The 22,913-nt window shown below is 35.6% G+C and overlaps 1 protein-coding gene across 3 annotated transcripts in view; it reads right to left on the minus strand.

Moving 5' to 3' along the window:
• The window catches only part of LOC138325061 (phosphatase and actin regulator 1-like), a 56,746-nt gene that overhangs the window by 24,913 nt on the left and 8,920 nt on the right, over window positions 1–22,913 (minus strand). The window contains exons 1-3 of one of the 3 annotated variants that reach the window (XM_069270437.1): window positions 22,764–22,903; window positions 3,821–3,976; window positions 2,940–3,116 (exon numbers count right to left, since the gene is read on the minus strand). In XM_069270437.1, coding sequence (XP_069126538.1) covers window positions 2,940–3,116; window positions 3,821–3,976; window positions 22,764–22,788 — 358 coding nt within the window. In that variant the 5' untranslated portion in view covers window positions 22,789–22,903. Of the gene's footprint in view, window positions 1–2,939; window positions 3,117–3,820; window positions 3,977–7,156; window positions 7,257–22,763; window positions 22,904–22,913 lie in introns of those variants that run through there. The other 2 variants (XM_069270436.1, XM_069270434.1) reach the window with 2 other exon arrangements.

Below are 22,913 nucleotides of genomic sequence, written 5' to 3' on the forward strand. Positions count from 1 at the left end.
TGCTGACCTCTTGTCCTTACTGACCATTATTTGTTCGCAATGACCTTACTGACCTCTTTGTTCACAATAATCTTACTGACCTCTTTGTCCACATTGACCTTACTGACCATTCTTTTGTTCGCAATAACCTTACTGATCTCTTTTTTTCCCAATGACTTTACTGACCTCTTTGGTCACAATGACCTTACTGACCTTTTTTGTCTACAATGACCTTACTGACCTTTTTTGTCCACAATGACCTTCTTGACCTTTTTTGTCCACAATGACCTTACTGACCTTTTTTTCCCACAATGACCTTCTTGACCTTTTTTGTCCACAATGACCTTACTGACTTTTTTTGTCCACAATGACCCTACTGACCTTTTTTAGTGACCTTACTGACCTTTTTTGTCCACAATGACCTTACTGACCTCTTTGCCCAGGATCATGCCTAATGACCCTATCTACCTTTTGCCACACTGGCCTTAACTGTTCACAATGAATCTATGAATTTTGTCCGCCATACCCCTATGGTAGTACCTATACGATTTTTAATTAGCATAACCTAGGTATAATGGACAGATAACATTACACACATTCTGCTGTTACTTGTACAACAATACATTAAAAGACTATTACTCTGGGATGTTTAGGAAAAGTATTCGTTTGCCATGCTTTGCTAGTTTATGAAAAGGATGCCTCACATGTCAGTGAAAGTTGCTGTTGATGGAAACATTACAAAGGCATCTCAGCCTCTACCGATGAGCTCAGCACTGAGCGTGGTATCCACTATAACCTGGCTATACTGTCAGGACTTGTGTGTTTATAGTGATGGGCTAGCATAAATGCCGACCACATGGAGAGATCATCTAATAGCACATGTAGTCTATTAACCACCTGTAGCCCTTTCATACTGTTCCTTCATAATGTAGCAAACTCCTACAGAATGGTATGGTAGAGAAACCATGGAGAACTTTTATCTTTGGTAACATTTCATATTCCAACAGACAGAGGAACCAGAGCATACCTCATATTTAAAACAATATCATTAATAAGCTTAAATGCACTATGTGACTGGGAAATAAAACATTGCATTTCCCTGGTGCATATACTCTTTTGGTAACTGCCAATACATCAGGTGGAGTTATCTCTCTTCTAATGGTCAAGAAAGCTAGGACAAACATAAAACATGTTCTGAAATGAAATAAAATATTTATAATAAGTTCTGTTTAAATGAAGCAACCTTACCTTCCCACCAACATCCAGACCCCATTATGAACCAGGATGTTCAATCGGGGAATAGTTTTATCCAGCTAATATGTGTTTATAGACTTGACACATTGTCATGGTGACAGCACCACAGGGATATAACAGGAAAAATCTTACATCTCAACAAACTCCAATCCAACAGAAAACTTCACAAAGTCAGCTAGAATCCATAAAGATCCAGCTTTGTTCAAGTGAAAGTTTTGATTTTGCATTAAAAAGTCAAATTGATTATGGAAACCCTGATGTAGCAATATTGTTCTCAGAGTGTAGAAAGCTAGCACCATTAACAGTGGATATCTACAGAAGGCACTTGTTGTTTTATGTTCACACCCAAAGTCCACTGAGGCCAGAGATGGCCCCACCAGATTTTACACATCAGTTTCAGCCAGAGCTTCCTGGTCCAGAGGCTGATCTAGGCTGGAGATATAGCCATAGCAGCTCTCTACACCAAGCTGGAGATACCACAGGTGAGATCCTCACTACTTTCTCTCAGATAATCTAAATTTGGGTCTTCTCAATGTTTGTAGTGGAAGAGATGATCAGTATAAAGCTTGAAATGTCACTGGCCCATGTGCATCTCGGAGATATAAAGCCACAACATCAATAATCTGAGGTGAAACCATTCCACACTGTTTTGGATTTCTATTTGCTATGAAACCAATTAGCCCTGGCTCTGTACATACAAACACAGGGTTTTGGTAATGGCTTGTCAGCTCTACATCTACCGAGGTCCATTAAGGCTCGATTTTATGTTAGCATTCCAGGAACCTAGTCTCCCACTGTTAGCTAACCACTAGTATACCAAGTCCCTAAAGACACTTCATGTAAAACAGAAACAAAGCCATTATTCCCTTAGGTACGAGCTTTACACTACAACTATACATGTAATATAGTGTTACAAGTTACCAGGATCTCACTTTGTAATCCGCAACATTATATACTGCACTTTGCATCATCACATAATCACAAAACATTAATGCCCCGTTATCGGTATGAAACAATTACTAATTGTAATTGGAACCATTACAGATTCCCCTCAGGGGCCCCACATTCCAATAATTTGTGTTTGGTATTGTATACCCATCATAACATTTATATTCGAATTTCGACTTTTATGTGACATCTTATTAAAATTTGATATTGGTAACGAAGCGTTTTGAGATAAAGTAATGTAATTGTTCAGCATACTTCACTATCCCTATGTACAATAATCAATGAGATGGCCATCACAAGAAATCTTTTCCAAAACATCTCAATTAATAAGCTTTCAGAAAATGTTTTCATTTTGTTAGGAATTCTTAATTACCTCACAAACCAGACAACATCTTAATTTGACCAATCAGACTATTCCATCATATTACTATAGCAACAAAGCTTTTCAAAAATGTCATTTTTGGTTTGATATCCACCTAATAAAAAATGTCATTTTTGGTTTGATATCCACCTAATAAAAACTAACTTGTTGTTGGTCTAATCTAGTTTCTTTCTTTGCAGCCTATAACTAATTCATCATTTCTCTCCTTTGTATAACCAAATTTATCTGACTTTTGATAGCCTCTTTTTGACTTTATGTTATAATTGACCTTGACCTGCCTAGAACTCCTGCGATACATTTCCTATAACTAGGACTAACTTTGTGTCTGTCTAATTACACCCCACACCTCCCACATAGAAACAGACACCACACCCACCTGTGGTTTCCATCGTCTCCACTGTCGGCGCCGTTTGTGGTTCTGGAGTTTCCTCGATCATTTCTTTAGCCACATTGTGGTTCTGCTGTGATTTGATAGAGCCATCGTCTGGCTTCAGTACACCTTTCTTTATCAACTCCTCACGGGTAGATCGGAGGGAAATCTTTCTCTCCAGCTCTACAATCACACATGAAAACATGTAAAGTAATTCAATTACCTATCCCCAGGACGTTAATTCTACAATACCAGCTATGAATTAGAGAGGTCAAAAACCTTAGTAACAAAGGACAACAATTTTTGTTGTTATTCTGCGTGATTCATCTCTATATGGAACTAAAATTGTCAGTTTGGTATATAAACAGCAGGCATCTAGCTTCATTTCATATTCTTACAATCAAAGAGAACATACTAATTATCAAGTTCAGGTGACATATCCACAAGGCTTAGGATTCTAGTGTATACATGTTTCTCTTTCCTGGGTCCTTGTTTATTACTCGAATAAAATTTGATCAAGCTTGTGTTTTGAGTAACTGTATAAAATCAACAAACACTCAATTTGTAAGGGGAATACCATGTACTTAAACCTACTGATTTTCATGTGTAATTTAATATTGTGCATTTCACAGGGAATTAACGCTCATGATAATTAATCGAAAATGAAAATGTTTTGCACACAGGCATATCAGAATCACCTGAATCGTGATTTTAAATTGCTTGGAATACGTCATTAGACATAAAAATGTAAAATTAGGTGGCTGTGAAAATAAGTTAGATAAAGGTAGATATCAGACATATGCTAAACACACAAAAAGGAAAGAAAATTTCCTGTCCAAGACATCTTATAATAATTACAATCATTTTACTTGTTCAGACCAACTTACCAACAGCAGTTTTCTCAATCTTTTCACTTTTTTTCTTCCGCTTCCATTTCCAAGGTTTGAAGAGCTTGCCGATGGAAGCAAATTTACTTTTCCTCTCCGGGGGAGGGGTACTGGTCCCCAATGATCCAGACTTCATCTCCCCATTCTTCTTCTTATCTGTAAAGACACAAATATTTCATATTTATAGATTTTTGAAGGTAATTTAGGTTAAAGTTATACTCTATACAGGGCAGTAATGAGTAAAGTACCTACTTAATATGTGAGTGTCCGTCAACTCATAAATCATTATTATTGTTTTGAGGGCGTATTTTCATACACATGCAGTGGAATTATTTTTGTATGGGGTGGATAATCTAGTAAAGAACTGCTGAGAAAGTCTTATCAACAACTAACGATCTGGTGGCCAGTCTATAGTATAATTAACTTAATATGTTTAACTTCAGGTTATGATTTTGCACATTTAGCTTAAAAGCAAACTAACAAAAGAAGTCATTTAATTTTCAAAACCGTTTTTTATATTGAGATACAAATATGTGGTTGTTGTATAAAGAACTGGTAGTTCTTATTACTTTCATAGTTATTATATCTCATATCACATGCATAACTGTATCGTGATACATATTGTGTTGCGAGTTAAGTGTAATGTTGCAGTCCATTATCGTAATACTGATGCTGATTTAGTGAGAACTCTTTTCATTATGATAAGAATTAAATATCATAAGTATTAGATGTAATCATGCAGTCATACTATGTGTTTAATATTTAAATAATTAATTTTCTCTTTGTTACAGGCTTTCTGATTGGTCCATTCATTTTTTTCATTCCACGATGAAAAAAAATCCGAGAATGGCGCGGAATTCCCGACGTTATCATGACGTCACAATAGAAACATTGACGTTGCGTATTGATTTGGAAAAAATAATCCCTTGGAAAAAATCAATGGAATAGTACGTGTAAATGTATTTCATTTTATAAAGTAGCCTAGGAAATTAATTATAAGTATTGAGGTCACTATTTTTTAATTTCATCGGGGTATGAAATAAATTGTGTTTGCAAACTCCGCTACGCGGATTCACAGTTTGCAAACACAATTTCTTTCATACCCCGATGAAATTAAAAAATAGTGACCTCAATGCTTAATTGTTGTACAGGGAATAACCAGCAAGTGATCTTGGTGGGTATATGTGATAAGGGAGATAACTCTAACCAGTTTGGTTCCACACTACCTTTTTTACATTGCATGTTATATAGCTGTATGGTCAATACATTAGCACACCTGTTGGTGATACAGTGCCAGAACCTCCAACGCATCATCAAATATTCAGGTAAATCACACAGGTAAATAGTTACTGTAACATGATGTTCTCTGGATATAGACTTGGGGGTTAGATCTAATGATACTGGTCATCACACCAACCAACATAATACACCTATATCGTTACTATCTACTAAGACGAGAGTTACATGTAATTATCTGACTCGCCGCGATGGGTAAGACAATATGTTTCTTTTTTAAAAACAACAAAACAGTTAAAAAAGAGATAATGAAATCAATAAACTTTTTTTCTGACGAGCATTAAAGACACTATGAATGTCTTGCTATTGTCTAACAATGAAACAGGACACAACAGGAGATGGACAACCAAAGACAGGACTGGACAGGATAGGACAGATATTGTACCACATTTATCCTGAGTTGTCAGTTTTAATGAAGAAAGATTCAACTTCTAAGGAGACACAGAATCAGCTTCTCAGCTTACATTAAGGTTGTACTGTAAAGTAATCCTATACACTTATACAGACTAGATTAATGGGGTCACGATAATCAGCCTATCCCAGAGTGTTACACCTGATTGGAGGGGATGATCATTGACCTACCTGTAGCCTCTACCTGTGTGTACCATTACCTATATACAAAGAGCAGGTAGATAAATGACACATCACTAGCTCTACCTTTCGTTACCCCTCGACACACCTGTACACGACGTCACACCTGTAACGACCTCAGAATCAGGTGACCGTGACCATGAATACGGAGACTGTGTGTATAGTGTGTGGGAAAACCTACTCTATCATTACAAAGATCCTATATCGCCTTTACAATAGATATATATCACTATCAGGTAACTAATATCTCACCCCAACAGTATAGACCTGATCAAGACTGATCGAAAATCAGGGACATCATCAGACACAGGATCGTCAATCTTTCCAAATTCTTATAAATTGTCTACGATTCCACAATTAAGAATATCTACACTAATATATCTACTACTAATTGGCAGTAAGTTAAACCTGTCTATAAAGAACATCTAAAAACACAAATAAACTTTGGTCTTTAATTATAGCCAAGTGGTTTTTAAACACAGTGAAATTGCATTCAAAAAGGTTTTTTTCCACATTTTATTGCAATGGTCCTTATAAAAAATGAAAACCAGACAAGTGGGAACTGTATTTACTTAAATTGGAGGAGAAAATATCTTATATATGAGCTAGTATCAGTGAGCTAGTATCAGTATTCTATTCCAGTAGTTTGAATAATTGACCTTATCATGCTGAGGGTAAGAGTAAGTATAATTTACTAGTCACAGTAATCTATAGCCGTCTGACCTAGCCAGGCCATTATAATCTCTACAATATACAGCCCCTGTAAAACTTCTGGCTAGTCTTCAAATCAGACTAAATATGTAGGGTTCTATACCACACATGTGTACCATACATCCTTAACACATGTGTACTATACACCCTTAACACATGTAGAGTTCTATACCACACATGTGTACCATACATCCTTAACACATGTGTACTATACACCCTTAACACATGTAGAGTTCTATACCTAACATGTGTACCATACACCCATAACAAATGTGTACCATACACCCTTAACACACATGTACCATACACCCTTAACACATGTGTACCATACACCCATAACACATGTGTACCATACACCCATAACACATGTGTACCATACACCCATAACACATGTGTACCATACACCCATAACACATGTGTACCATACACCCATAACACATGTGTACCATACACCCATAACACATGTGTACCATACACCCTTAATATATTTAGAGTTCTCTACCACACATGTTGTACCATACACCCTTGATATTAACCTAGATATATTGCTCTGTAATAAGTATATGTCAAAACACTTGTCCAGATCACTGCCTTGTTATTTCTTTATCAATGTTGTCGAACTGTCCGTAATCACAACATAACGGTAAAGGTTATTGACACAGATCTGTTTTGCCTTTCACACGGAGGTTATATTTGTATAACGACCCGATTTACCTGGGGTATACTACCACACCTTACCACGATCAGCTGTGACTGGTTGATCCTCAAAGGAGAGTTGGTAGCTGTCAGCTTTATGTAATAGATAGTCCAGCAGAACGGCCATTTTCTGATGTCAGTGGGCACACATAGCCGACTTATAACACTATAATTAATTACTCAATCCTTCAAGGAAAACCCACAGCCGCCAGTAATAGGTTTAACATATATAGCTATAGTCCGTAATGCAATGTCATCAGGATTAGCTCGCTTAATGAATTCTCCCTCTACTTATAACAATTATGCTACTTACTATACAGTCACCTAACACCTACAATTAATGCACACTCGAGAAAAGTTCTAAATAAGATCAATGAGGCAATAGAAATTACATGAATGGCATGTAAATATATTCACAATTTAAATATGTAGCTGTATTGTTAATGAACGAAAAGAAAATGATTTTTATTTTACCTTACAAACGCCATTCTGAATAATGAAACTAGTTCCTTATTTGATTTCCATTAAATTTTAATGTAGCCCAATGTATACTATAATTGTTTTATACACCTACACAGAGTATTAATTAATAACTGTCAGTTATCTCCCTTGTTTTCTATTCCCTACACAATGACTGTATATATGTAATTAATTACTGTCATCACTGACATGTAGATATACAGTCCATATTTAATGGGTTTGATCTCAGTAAGATTCCCAGTGACAGTAGCAGGAATTGATTAATCAATTTATATATAAATATAGGTTTTAGAGCTGATCATTAAAACATCATGTAATGACAGGACTCAGGAGTTAGCTATATCTCCAGGTACAGCAGGATTTAGTAGGACACACATATAGGATGGGGCTTGTGGAATGATTACGGTAAAACTTTATAACAACCAGGAAATACAAAACATTTAATGTCATAGTTAAAACACAATCAAAGCCAATTCATTTCTTGGAATTTTAAAGAAAGATTTTTAATGTGGTATTTGTGGCTTTTGATTAACTATAAAAATCATCAATTAATGAAAGTCAAGAGTTGTACTGTCTGGCGGTTAATTTTCATATGGATGATATTTTCGTGATATCGTGGGACATATCATCATGAAATAATAAAGAATAAGTAAGTTTACCATATTGTACATTATACACTTGTAAACTGTTTTGTTATACTGTCTGGCTATTTTTGTAGGGCTTACGACCAAGGCCATTATGCTTTCAGGGCTATAACTATAAAATACATAGGATAAATTACTTTATGCAATATATAAAGTTTACCAATACACCAGAATACATAAATAACAGATAAACACTGTAGTCCTACAGGGCTACAGCCAGCTGGACCAAGTCCATTTACCCTACAATGTTGTGTGTTTATCACACAGAACAAACAGATCAATATTTTGTTGGTCAAATGATGTGTCCTAGGTCTAGATTGCTAATAAATAAATTGACATTTGGACTGTACAAACATAGATAAGTTCTGTTTACCAAGTCTGATCAGGCAATTCTGTACATTCAGCTTTATATGTTATCATTAGTAGTCGATGTCTATAGAATCATGATAATAGCAGATATACCTTTCCCTAGGATAAACCAAGGCACCGCCCACCGGCCGATGGCAAAGAGAGTTCCGCTCATCTTGATGTGATATGAACCCTCCAAAAAACCTCCTCATAATATCATATATATATATATTAAGCAAAATAACCTGTGAATGTCATTATAGCATCATCTCAAAGCTGTTAATAAATCCAGGGTCAGTAACACTTCATAACTCCTTTGAAGAGAAAATTCCCAGAAGAAACACTATATCTTGAGATTTACCGCCACCATAAACAACATCCTTACACAAAATACTATATACGTCAGCTGTAGGGGACTGAACGGTCAGTCCTGTAACTGACCTCTCAGGTATAATACCTCTAGGACACAAATGACCTCTGCAGGTCATTAATGAAATTAGACATCCACACTAGTACCTGACCACAGACCTGTAAGATTATATAATTTTCTCAGGCTGCAGCTGGGGTCGGTGGCTCCCTAGGGAAAACAGTTAGTGGACATAACATTAATAACAGCCTTGTACCTGTCGACACCACCACATGGTATAATAGGGTGGTATGTTAGCCTGCCACAGGGCCAAATACATGTCACACTCTATATTATTACATAAGTAACATTGTTAAACTAATAAACAAACAATGGGAGTATAAACGAATAGAATCACAAACAAAACTGTTTATCTGTTCTATTATAATATATGGCACATAACGGAATAAAAACTGAATTTAAAAAGTAATTATGTATTTGTTATTTACTGATTGCTTTTTGCCATAAAACTTTCCTGAAAGTTGATATGATGTCTAAAATATAAGTATAAAGTATGAAGTATAACAACTTTATAGGTTTGAAGGGCAGAACTGTACATACCACACATACACTGAATTATTCTTATATCAATACAACACTTAAATACAAACAGTTCCTGTTGGCTGTTAACATAACATGTTTTATTTAAAGTTTACCAATTTGTTCAGTATTCCGGGTCAAGTAAAGATTTAAGCCAAGGTCAAAATGATTACCATGCTGAATGATTTGACCTGTGACATGACAACACCGTTACAGGTGTTATAATTAGCTGCTAGATAAACCTCCGTAACTAATCAAAATACATTCACTTACATATATTCATTCACATGTGTATATGTATAGATTCATAAACACGTCTTCTTCTAATGAAAGTTAAGGTGGTGACCTGCTGGCTAAAAATCTCTTACATATGTATATATTTACCTATAATGAGACCCAATATTTGCAGCGACACATATTTAATAGAATTTATTACCTGCTAATGAGATTTGAGTGTCAAGGACTGATAAATACGCCCACCATTTAAATCAACTGTCACATCGCCTAGCTGGTGAAATACAATAAGCTGATCTCCACCCAAGTTATGAAGTTTAATTGCCTTATTAGGCCAATGACTAACAGAATAACATCTATTTACTATTTTACTTCCATACAAAAATAAAGAAGTCCTCAAGGGTTGTAACTCCAATAACTTGTCTAATTTAGGTTACAGGTATAGACAATAAATGGTTGTAATCTTTTGTAGTCAGGGTTACTAGTATGAATAATTGTCTTCCCTAAATTGACAAGTTGTCTCCCTTACATTGTAAAGTTGTCTCCCCTACACTGAGAAAATGTCTCCTTTACATTATGAAGTTGTCTTCCCTACACTGAAAGCTGTCTCCCTTACATTGTAAAGTTGTCTCCCCTACACGGAGAAGCTGTCTCCCTTACACTGTAAAGTTGTCTCCCCTACATTTAGACGTTGCCCCATACCATGGAAAGAAAACTGAAGTTGTATTCTCCTACACAAAAGATAACATCACCTTGGTGCTCTGATAGTAAGTCACATCAATGGAACATTCCCTACTCAAGGCAAGTGATGCAAGTTTATTTATTTATGGTAATTTCCCTCTAATCATTCCTGTTAGCAGCCCTGAGATAAACACAAGGAAAACATAACACTAGCAGGTTCAAAGGTCAAGATGGGGGTGGTGTGGAGACGGGTTGTTAGTGATAGCTATCATCACATGTATCAATGTCAGCAAAACTTATAATAGTCAACCTAGTAAGCACACTGTCGTATATGAAGCATAGCACAATTTTTTATATTCAACCTTGTTAACCTACTATTCAACCAAGTTAGCACATATAACCATATTCAATCTATTGCTAGCTTTTACACTGTTACACACAAACTAGTTAAACAGACACTACCATATTAAGATTTAATTAAATGTAATCTAAGCATCACACTCAAACTAAATAGCCATACATGTAATACACAAACTGTATTTATGTTAGCACACAACCTACAAGGTATCCATTTATATGAATACAGGATCAGTATGTACATAAAACAATATAAGATCGTGAGGCAGAAAGGTTTGGGCATTTATCAGGTAAAATACGATACTGACATGCCAAATCATTAATTAGGGATGTTTAAGCCATTCTCTTTCATCTGATAATTTCCTGGCTTCTGTTTAATACCAAACCTTTTATCTAAAACCTCAGCATGCAGCAAAGGACTTCAACTTTGTTATTGTTTCAATTCCAGTTATAATTTTAATGGAATACTGAATTATATTATAACAGTATGACGAGGCTGGAACAATGCCAATATTACATAAGATCCTAATCAGCCCATGGTAAGTATTGCTCCGCAGACTTCCTCTCGCTTCTCTTTAACAGTAATTAAACAATACACACATCCCCATCCAGTCTAGACTACAGCAATCTCACACAACTTGTATGTTACAGTATTGAGTAAGCTGACTGAGAAATAGTAAAGATATTATATAGATGAAACATTTAACTTCTCATCAAAGTGAAAAATATTCTAAATATGATTGAAGCATACAATGAAGGATAATTTCAGACTTTTTCACATGGTTAAAATGATCTTAAAGTTGTATGGTCTGTGACTTGTTGTATTTTTGGCATAGAAAAAGTATTTAGAGTACTAATGTTCTACATATTTTTCTCTGCCTCTCTAAGTTTTGAACTTTCGATCTTTAACGACTTTTGCTAACTTCGTATTCGCAAAGTCATTAAAGAATTAAATTAAAATATTTATTTTTAACATGTACACTTTTAAAATAGCTCGGAAGTATCTGAACTGTTCCAATCTATTCAGATCTGTATGGGTATTGCCGATATTGACCACGTGATATGGCTCGGGACGTTCCGATCTATACGGGTACGATGTCGGTCACGTGATGCAACTCGGTTTTCCGATATTACCCGAAAGTTTGAAAAATGGCATGACTGTGGCGGTTCTTTCAAAACATGTGATATTTCATGAGACATTAACCACTATGCCATTAACATTTTGGTGCTTTCATGAATCTGAAACATTGTTTGTTTTATGAGAATTTGTGATGGTGAAAATTACAAGAAATACACTTAAATCCTGTGGAAAACTTTTAGTAGATATAGATGCCCGACCAAGAACACCATAATTATTACAGCTAGTGTTTATATGACTACACAAGGGATTATACAATCTGTTTGTCACTTGTCTTTTCCCCACAAAGCCATTGTGACTCATCATCATTTATCCTTGGGGGTGTCTTAACAATCAAGACTCCAATTTCTCTAAATAAAAGTGTCAAAACTTAAGTTTTTCTCCATGTGAAACCTATAAGAAAATTTTTGACTTCAGTTTTGTTTCGAGAAATTGGGGTAAGACTCTACATCACATAGAGCATTTTGTACCATAAAGCCCAGTATCATCTAAGTATCATTCTGACAATAGAACTAGTAACAGCGTTTAGACCATTACCTTAATTGTATACACAATGTATATTGGAGGAAGCAGATAATTACATGTACCTGTATTGTACAGACAAGCTAGGCATATTGGAGGAAGACGATCATTACGTCATAAAACTGGTGCATCCTGTTTCCTTTTCACAAGTTCGATAAAATGTAAACATCATTGTGTGATAACCTTTGACCTTGACCTGTAGTATCACCTAACTGTGCATCGACACATGCTTCCCTGTAGCATTGTAACAGATAGTTTTATCTGTGTCCGCTATATCTGGTTCCTGAACAATGGTGATATATCTTCTTCCTAAAAACACTTCCTGGCAACTGATGGGCGCCTAATCAGTCAATAATGTTATCATTTCACTGTGACTTAATTTCAAAAAGACAAGATAAGTGATGTCATAGCATAAGGTCAAAGTTAAGAGATGACGTCATCGCAATAATCCCAGGAGAGGCCAGGATTAGAAAGGGAGGATGTCATTCTGACGTCATGACCCAAAGTTACAGATGACTGACGTCATGACCCTAAGTAACAGTTGAGTGACGTCATGACCCAAAATTACAGTTGAGTGATGTCATGACCCAAAGTTACAGATGACTGACGTCATGACCCAAAGTAACAGTTGAGTGACGTCATGAACCAAAGTTACAGTTAAGTGAGGTCATGAACCAAAGTTATAGTTGAGTGATGTCATGACCCAAAATTACAGTTGAGTGATGTCATGAACCAAAGTTACAGTTGAGTGATGTCATGACCCAAAGTTACAGTTGAGTGATGTCATGAACCAAAGTTACAGTTGAGTGATGTCATGACCCAAAGTTACAGTTGAGTGATGTCATGACCCAAAGTTACAGATGAGTGATATCATGAACCAAAGTTACAGATGAGTGATGTCATGAACCAAAGTTACAGATGAGTGATGTCATGAACCAAAGTTACTGATGAGTGATGTCATGACCCAAAGTTACAACTGAGTGACGTCATGACCCAAAGTTACAGATGAGTGACGTCATGACCCAAAGTTACAGATGAGTGACGTCCCGACCCAAAGTTACAGTTGAGTGACGTCATGACCCAAAGTTACAGATGAGTGATGTCATGACCAAAGTTATAAATGAGTGACATTATGATCCAAAGTTACAACTGAGTGAAGTCATGACCAAAAGTTACAGATGAGTGACGGTATGACCCAAAGTTACAACTGAGTGACGTGATGACCCAAAGTTACAGATGAGCGACGTCATGATCCAAAGTTACAGATGAGAGACATAATGAACAAAGTTACAGTTGAGTGATGTCATGAACAAAAGTTACAGTTGAAGTCATTCAAAATCACCATTGCTGAACTTTCATGCAATTTTAGACCAGTTTCTTTGATTTGAAATGCAATAAAAAATTGCTTGCAATTAACCTTATGATACCATGTTGAATTTCACAAGCATCTATATGTATTTCCCGCGTGTCATTGCCCCTTGTATATATGTTGTATTTTCCTCATGTCATCGCCCCTTGTATATATATGTTTTATTTTCCATGTGTCATCGCCCCTTTTGTATGTGTTGTTTTTTCCTCGTGTCATCGCCCCTTGTATATATGTTTTATTTTCCTCGTGTCATCACCCCTTGTATATATGTTGTATTTTCCTCGTGTCATTGCCCCTTGTATATATGTTGTATTTTCCTCGTGTCATCGCCCCTTGTATATATGTTGTATTTTCCTCGTGTCATCGCCCCTTGTATATGTGTAATTCTGTTGATGTGACACCTGTGGAGTCTGTATACATAGCTGTATGTGTATCATTGTTTAGACATGGAGGTGTAGCTAGGTGTATAATGGTGATAATATGTAGTCTGGTACTCCTGTCCCAGGGCCAAAGTCAACAGTCCAGGAATGGGCCCACAATACACAGAGGCTGGGCCTTAATGGATTCACACTCATGTAAGGCCCTGCAGTCGTATACCTCATCTACACATTCATATTAGGCCCTTCAGTCAATTCTCAGGTACAAAGTGTTACCACATACACGAAGTAAATATTAAAGGAAAAAAAATTAATTCTGTATTCTTCTGTAGTAAAAAACACCCATGGCACAAATATTAACTGAGGTAGTTTCGTAACATGTAATGCAATAATCTAGTCTATCATCTGACCGAAATTTACAAGTAAAATATTTTCAATCTTCCTTCTGCCTATTGTTATCTGGCTAGACAAAGTAATAAGATATGTGATAAAATATCTATCAAGTTTAACATGTGGAAAATTCAAATCAACCTGCGGAGGCCTTATAAGGCAATTGGGTAACATAAACTAGGAGTTTTTACCACTAAATTGTGGAAATTTATTTTACAAAAGGAATATCCCAATCAAATACATCTAGGAGCACACAGAACATACAGTCAATATCAAATTCCCTATAAGGCAACAAAGGATAGGATACTAAATCCAATATTTGTGTCGTACATGTCTAAATTTGAAACATGATGACATATTTTTCGGAAAATGATATAGTGTATGTTTCTAACACGATGAAAGATAAACTAGTAGATACCTTGTGACAAGTTAGTCATATACATACTCGGAAGTTTTGTGGATTTACTGTTAACATTGACAGATTGGACATGACATGGCATATATACAGCATGTATTAGTACACAAATGATCTTAATGAAGTCTTTTCATGTCCAAGCAACAACAACTCTGTGTGCTTGAATAATCAGAAGCCGGGTAGCTGACCTATTCTATAGGTATAGCTGGGTTTTCTAGGATCTCGGGTATCCTTTGTCATCTCACAAACAAACAATGGCGATGTGTCTCTGTATGAAGCATGACTACCTACACTACCAATCCGTATATAACTAGTGTGTACTCCAATCCGTAACTGGTGCTCTAGTCATGAAATAAAACAATAGGTTGTTGTACTGATCAAACAATGTTGAGGTCAAAAGTCACAATTAAACAGTTCTATACACTAATATGATATCAGGTGGGTTAAATCTGTCAAATTTAGGATGAAATTCTCAAAATAGATTGCTACATGGTATTGCACAGCATAATCATGGCATTATGGCTACAACACAGATAAATATGTTTCATGATATTAATCCCTTCAAAAGTTAATAAAGCGTAAGGAGTGCTACTAAAGCAGCAGTTGTCTAGAAATGGCGTCAGATGTAAAATTTTGATACTCTTTTATCAAATTTGTCATGCATTCAAAAGGTCAAAATATATATATCCAAATGTTGTACAAATCTGTTTAAAGAGAGACAAATTATCTTGTAACTATATATATAGTGATTCTGCCATGACGACTACAGCCTATTAGTGTTGAATTGTCTCCATCTTATTTCCATGATTGCTCTCACTATATAACAGGCAAACCTACCTCCCACTGGACTCACCTGTACTACTAATTAGCTTTTCATACCTGTGCAATAGACAATATCATCAATATGAACCAAGACTATAAAAAAAAGATGGTGGAGTCTCGTATTTCCTTTTAATGGATTAATTTGAGTTCATAACCTTCCCAGGTCTGGAATGTTTGTATGACAATAAAGGATAAGAGAACTATTCACATCATTGTCGTCGCCATTGGTAAAGTTGACTACAGACCTAAATTAGCAATCAACTCAGAAAATACCTATCTTTAACTTGGAAAAATACTTATCTTTAATTCAAAAATACCTAATCTTTAACTGAAACAAAAGCTAATTTTTTTTATCAAAATCTGCTCTTTCCTTTACCAAATTTTTACATATTTCAATGAGTTATAAGCAAACAACAGAACGAAAGTCTGAGGCTAATAAAACACAAACCCACACATACAGTAAAACACATTTATATTGAACACAAATCTATGGTTATTATGTCATAATTTTCATTCATCTTCAATTTTCCAACAAGATGGTTGTACTATCCGACTATATAACAGATATAACAAAGTAATTTTGTCGGTCCCCCCAGAGGTTCGTTATAACCATATTTACTGTTTAGATCTGTGTATATGATTTTATCATGCTATGATGAATTCATTATATTACTCATAATATCAGCTGGTCAAATCCAGAGGTCAAGTGCAGAGACATGGCTGATACATCAAACATTTCTCATTCCTGGTAACAACAGTAATGAAAAGTTTATATATACATAAACAAGTTCTAAGTGTACACTCCTCCATCGAAATGATATTGGGTTTCACATTCCTTACCCATACAAAATGTGGGTCAAGTTTACAATTTGAAAAATGAAGAGGTTCTATGTGTATAAAGTTAATATAAGTTCATAAATTCATAAGTTTGTGGTATAAACCAATACAAACTTAAATATTTTAAATTCTATTTTTATCAGGTCATCATTTGATACTATTCTGAAGTTTTATGACATGATACCTGACATTTTAGTAACAGCGTCTTCAATAAATCTAAAACCACCTTACAAAGTCAAATAATTACAGTAGATATGAAAAGAAAACATTTGCTTTTCAACAAATATAACAAAAACATGCGCTTAGTGACAATATATCACCGAAGAAACCATAAAAAGTTTAGAGGCCTGACAACTTATTTTATAATAACTGAGTGTTGCCATATATATTGGTTATATCAAAGTGAGAGTAGCGTAGTGCACAATCGTGTGGACATGTCTCTAATGCAGAATTGTACGCCTGGGTTAGCAGCAAGCGCTGAAATTACCTGTAGGTAATATCAGGTAGAAATTACACATAATACAGGAGTTCTGCTCATTAACAGTTCCTTTCCTGTCGTAAGGTAAAAGTGATATCTCCGCAAGCAGAACCTGACACTTTCCATTTCATCGCAAATATCACTAATAACTGTCACCACATCATTATTTTAGTCATAAGTAAAAATAAATTAATTTATCTAGCCTGATAGCAACCATATATCTTAGATACACACCACATGGCAACCATTCATCTTAGATACAAAGCCCATAGTAACTATGTATGTTCATAACGCCCATAGTAACCATTTATGTTTGTATATCCCATAGTAACCATGTATGTTTATATAGCCCATATAGTAACCATGTATGTTTATATGGCCCACAGTAACCATTTATGTTTGTATAGCCCATAGTAACCATGTATGTTTATATAGCCCATATAGTAACCATGTATGTTTATATGGCCCATAGTAACCTAGCCCATATAGTAACCATGTATGTTTATATGGCCCATAGTAACTGTGTATGTTTATATAGCCCATAGTAACCATGTGTGTTTAATAGCCCATATAGTAACCATGTATGTTTATATGGCCCATAGTAACTGTGTATGTTTATATGGCCCATAGTAACTGTGTATGTTTATATAGCCCATAGTAACCATGTGTGTTTAAATAGCCCATATAGTAACCATGTGTGTTTGTATAGCCCATAGTAACCATGTATGTTTATATGGCCCATAGTAACATGTGTGTTTATATAGCCCACATAGTAACCATGCATGTTTATATAGCCCATATAGTAACCATGCATGTTTATATAGCCCATATAGTAACCATGCATGTTTATATAGCCCATAGTAACCATGTATCTTTATATAGCCCCTATATTAACCATGCATGTTTATATAGCCCATAGTAACCATGTATGTTTATATAGCCCATATAGTAACCATGTATATTTATATAGCCCATAGTAACCATACATATTTATATAGCCCATATAGTAACCATGCATGTTTATATAGCCCATAGTAACCATGTATGTTTATATAGCCCATAGTAACCATGTGTGTTTATATAGCCCATATAGTAACCATGTGTGTTAATATACCCCATAGTAACCATGTATGTTTATATAGCCCATTATAACTATCCAAGATTTCAAATTTGCTCGTCAGTAATAATCATATGAACACCTCTAGAATATGTAGTTTAAAACATTAAACCAAATAGAAATCTAACTGACAAATATGACTAATATAACCGATCCATCTAAATCACAGAAATATAAAATAATCAAGTAGGACAATTTTAAAATCAGCTGTAGGTGTATGTGTGTAATTAACCCCCACTCACAACACTGGCTACCTTGGAAATCGGTGATTGATTGATCTGACAGCCGGTCCTTTATTGATATTTTGGGTCTGATATAACCATTATCTCCTATTACCATATTTCCAGGAATTTCAGGACATAATCATTATAAATCAATAGAAATAATTATATAGGTCATCTTGATCAGGTGTACGTGGCCACGTCATCTCCCTGTTTACCTGTGGTACTCGTTATACCTGTAACGATGCTGTAGGTACGAGAGACAATCACCGGACTTCATTGTGTGTATACAGCTGGAGAAGAAGACAATTTTCAATATTGCTATAAACTCCGGGGAAATAATGGTCGACATCTGTGAGAAGCAAAGAGTGGTCCTGATAACATAACAGACATGATAAGATTTCTGGATGAACAACACACTCAGCAAATAAATAAATCATAATGGGTAGAAAGTCATATAAAACAAAATACAGCAAACCCTAGATAGAATCTGGATATTAATAATATTACTGGAACAACACATATAATGAATTGTCATCCCGTCATCATCCTTAAAAACCAAAAGCCCCAGTCACTACACTATGATGAGGTTTGGGATTTCTGATAATGCTAAATCTCAGAGGAATTCTACACAACCTTACAGCATAGACGAACTTTCAATTTCTCCAGATACAAATATTGTACCCCCAAAACACAGTGAATTACAGTAACTTTGACTTTATATTTTGATTACAGGTAACTATTTCCGCTGATCTGTTTCATTCTTATGTGTTGACTATATATTATATCATGTTTACCCTTAATTTTGTAGTTTTTTACCTAAAGTTTATTCGATTGTCCTTGACCCAGTTTCATGAACATTCCTTAACTTTAAAGAATTCCTTAACTTAGATTTCCCCAAAGAAAAGCATTACAAAAGTTAAGGTAAATCTGTAATGCTTTCCTATGGAGAATTTTAATTTAAAGGATTGCTTAAATTTAAGGAATGTTCATGAAACTTGGCCCAGCTCTCCTGGCACTCTTATCTAATTTACTATTTACTAGACCAAGGCCAAGTCATCAGCATTCCTTATAACTGAAAAAATTCCTTTTCTTGAAATTGTCCAAACTAAGGAAAGCATTACAGAATTTATGGACTTATATTAACTTAAGATTTTTCCTTGACTTCAGTAATGCTTTTCTATGGAGAATTTAAGTTAAGGAATTCCTTAAAATTCAGAAATGTTTGTGAAACTTGTCCCATGGACTTAGTTAACCAAACCCTGAAAATTCCTAAAATTACAAAGATATTTGACATAGCTGATGAGATAAACGGGGTCTGATCCTCCTATGTAGGCTGCAGACACCCGTGTGAGGCTGTACATCCATACCATACTCTATATCCCTATATCTGATACCAATATGTATGATATAGGTGTCACCACAGTGTAATTCTCTTATTTGTACTACCTTGCTGTGGGATTAAGGGAGGACATGTCTTTATACTGACATTACAGTGATCTCCATATTTTTCCTAATATTGTACCAATTTCAAAACACATCAACTGCATTGAACATGTATATGAAGAGGTGGAGTACAGAAGGCCCTTTAGAATGAGGAAACTGTTGAATCATTCTGAAAGAACAGTATCTCTCTTGGTCCTTCTATATCCTCATTGAACTCTTTTCCAGAGCATTTATCCCTATCCCTTTTGGCCCTTCTCTGATATTTTGGTCCTCCTGTCACTGTCTATGTTCCCCTCCCCCACATTTCTACAACTGTCAGAGTACACTATTATATCCCCTCCCCCCCCCCCCCACCTCTCTACAACTGTTTGACACTATCATGTCCCAGCCTCTTCCTTTTTACATTTGTTAATGTATACACCATCAGATCCCCTCCCCCACCTGTACATCTATGTGTTGGTACACCATCAGATCCCCTCCCCCACCTTTGTACATCTATGTGTTGGTACACCATCAGATCCCCTCCCCCACCTTTGTACATCTATGTGTTGGTACACCATCAGATCCCCTCCCCCACCTGTACATCTATGTGTTGGTACACCATCAGATCCCCTCCCCCACCTTTGTACATCTATGTGTTGGTACACCATCAGATCCCCTCCCCCACCTTTGTACATCTATGTGTTGGTACACCATCAGATCCCCTCCCCCACCATCTATGTTGGTGAGGAGGAAGTGTTGATGACAGACAGTACCTTATCACACACAGGTCTGGCATCCGACTTTGATGGTTCTGTAGTTTGGGTGTGGCCCCCATATATCTACACACACATCAGACACTGGCAATACCACCTGTTAGCTACCTATTGTAGTCACATCATCTTAGTGTAGGCATCACATCAGAAACAATGGCTGCTAAACTAAGGAAAAATATGTGGGGCCTAACTCAGGGATATATATGTTGGGGCCAAACTCAGGGAAATATACTAGGGGGTCACTTAATCACTGACTTAGGCAAGTGTTCAAGCTAGTCAAAGTCCAGACTTGCTCAAATTATAAAGACAACTGTGTTACATTTATATGCAGCTGAATGGACATTACATACAGCCCTTCTAACTCTGGGTCTCAAGTTCGAAACCTGAAAGGGGTAGTTATTAGGTATAAATACCAACTACAATTTAATTACCCTGACATATTCTCTACGCTCTAACGTAAAATTGATGTATGGGTAGGTATAGTCGAGTATATTATAACTACTGTAGATATTTGTCCAGTTATGTTCCTTGTGTGGTTGTAACATATGATTCATTGACTAGTGGTGGTGTATAGTGATTATTTTAGCCACTTGCTTTTCATCAAGCACGACCAGGGTTTGATCCCTGATGCAGAAGTAAATATCTTGCCAGAATCAGATCATATAGGTTTTCACTGGGTGCTCCAGTTTCCTCCTACTATAAGACCCTTTGCGTCCTTACATTTTGACCATTGAAAGTGATTTGTATAAGTTATATAACTTTTTCCTAATTGATGTACAATAAATAAAGTTTACAGTTATGTGTAGGATCTGTGTCAAAGTCATTCATAGCAATCAGAGGATGAAATCAATAAACCTATATCCAGCACTTTCATGTCACAATCCTTGAATATTACTACCCTGGTAGATACTTCTTACCTTTATGTTGTCAGAAATTATGTGAAATATTTCACTATCAAAGGGTGATTAGATGGATCCTATAACATTAGACAGATTACAGATAAGTTTGGACAGAGAGTAAACATCTTGGTGATTAGGATAGAGATGAGCCTGGGAATATGTATGTATTGACCAGAGATTCATGTGATAACTAAGGTCTAGTGATACCTTATTTATATAACCCTCGATATACTCTAGCCATTTGTGTCTTCAGTCAAAATTGTCTGGATTGCGAGTTTTCTGGACTAATGAAATTGTTTAACTTAGTTAATAATCAAATATGTTCCCTGAAATTTCCATCCAGACAGTGAGGTTTCCTGACTATCTGTGTCCGAATTATAGAAGGTTTTACATGTGATTATAACCAGAACTGACACCTCACCTCCAGTATATTTTACTATAATCTTTATAGATAGTCAAAGGTTGGTTTAAAACACACAGAAGTATGATGATGCCCTATCTAACTTATTATCTGATAAACAAATGATAATTCATGTACAAGCTAGAGAATATATGCGTGATGAGAATGAATTGTGTGTACGTGTGAAATGTAAAGAGAATGAATTGTGTATACGTGTGAAATGTAATGAGAATGAATTGTGTATACGTGTGAAATGTGATGAGAATGAATTGTGTATACGTGTGAAATGTAATGAGAATGAATTGTGTATACGTGTGAAATGTGATGAGAATGAATTGTGTATACGTGTGAAATGTGATGAGAATGAATGGTGTATACGTGTGAAATGTAATGAGAATGAATTGTGTATACGTGTGAAATGTAATGAGAATGAATTGTGTATACATGTGAAATGTAATGAGAATGAATTGTGTATACATGTGAAATGTAATGAGAATGAATTGTGTATACGTGTGAAATGTAATGAGAATGAATGGTGTATACATGTGAAATGTAATGAGAATGAATTGTGTATACGTGTGAAATGTAATGAGAATGAATTGTGTATAGCTGAGAATTAAATACCTATATCAATATGTGTACCCTCCGTCTGTATATATAAACACTGTACCTTGCACTTACTCTCACCCTGTGTAGTGCAAAACCATGTAAATCATGGCAGATCTAGAAACAAAAGTCACATTAAGATCAGGAAATAAAAACATAAGAAATACCTTTCTTCCTGCGACGTAGCCTCATGCTAGCTGTTTAAACGTCATCCAGAATTAGGAGGCCACCACTACTACTCCGGGATGTGGCACAACAATAGGATACACTTGATTGCTTCAATGCTTTCTCACATAGAACCAGTGAAAATATTTTAT

Source organism: Argopecten irradians, chromosome 6 (assembly GCF_041381155.1).
Source record: "Argopecten irradians isolate NY chromosome 6, Ai_NY, whole genome shotgun sequence".
In the NCBI taxonomy this organism is placed as follows: Eukaryota; Metazoa; Mollusca; class Bivalvia; order Pectinida; family Pectinidae; genus Argopecten; species Argopecten irradians.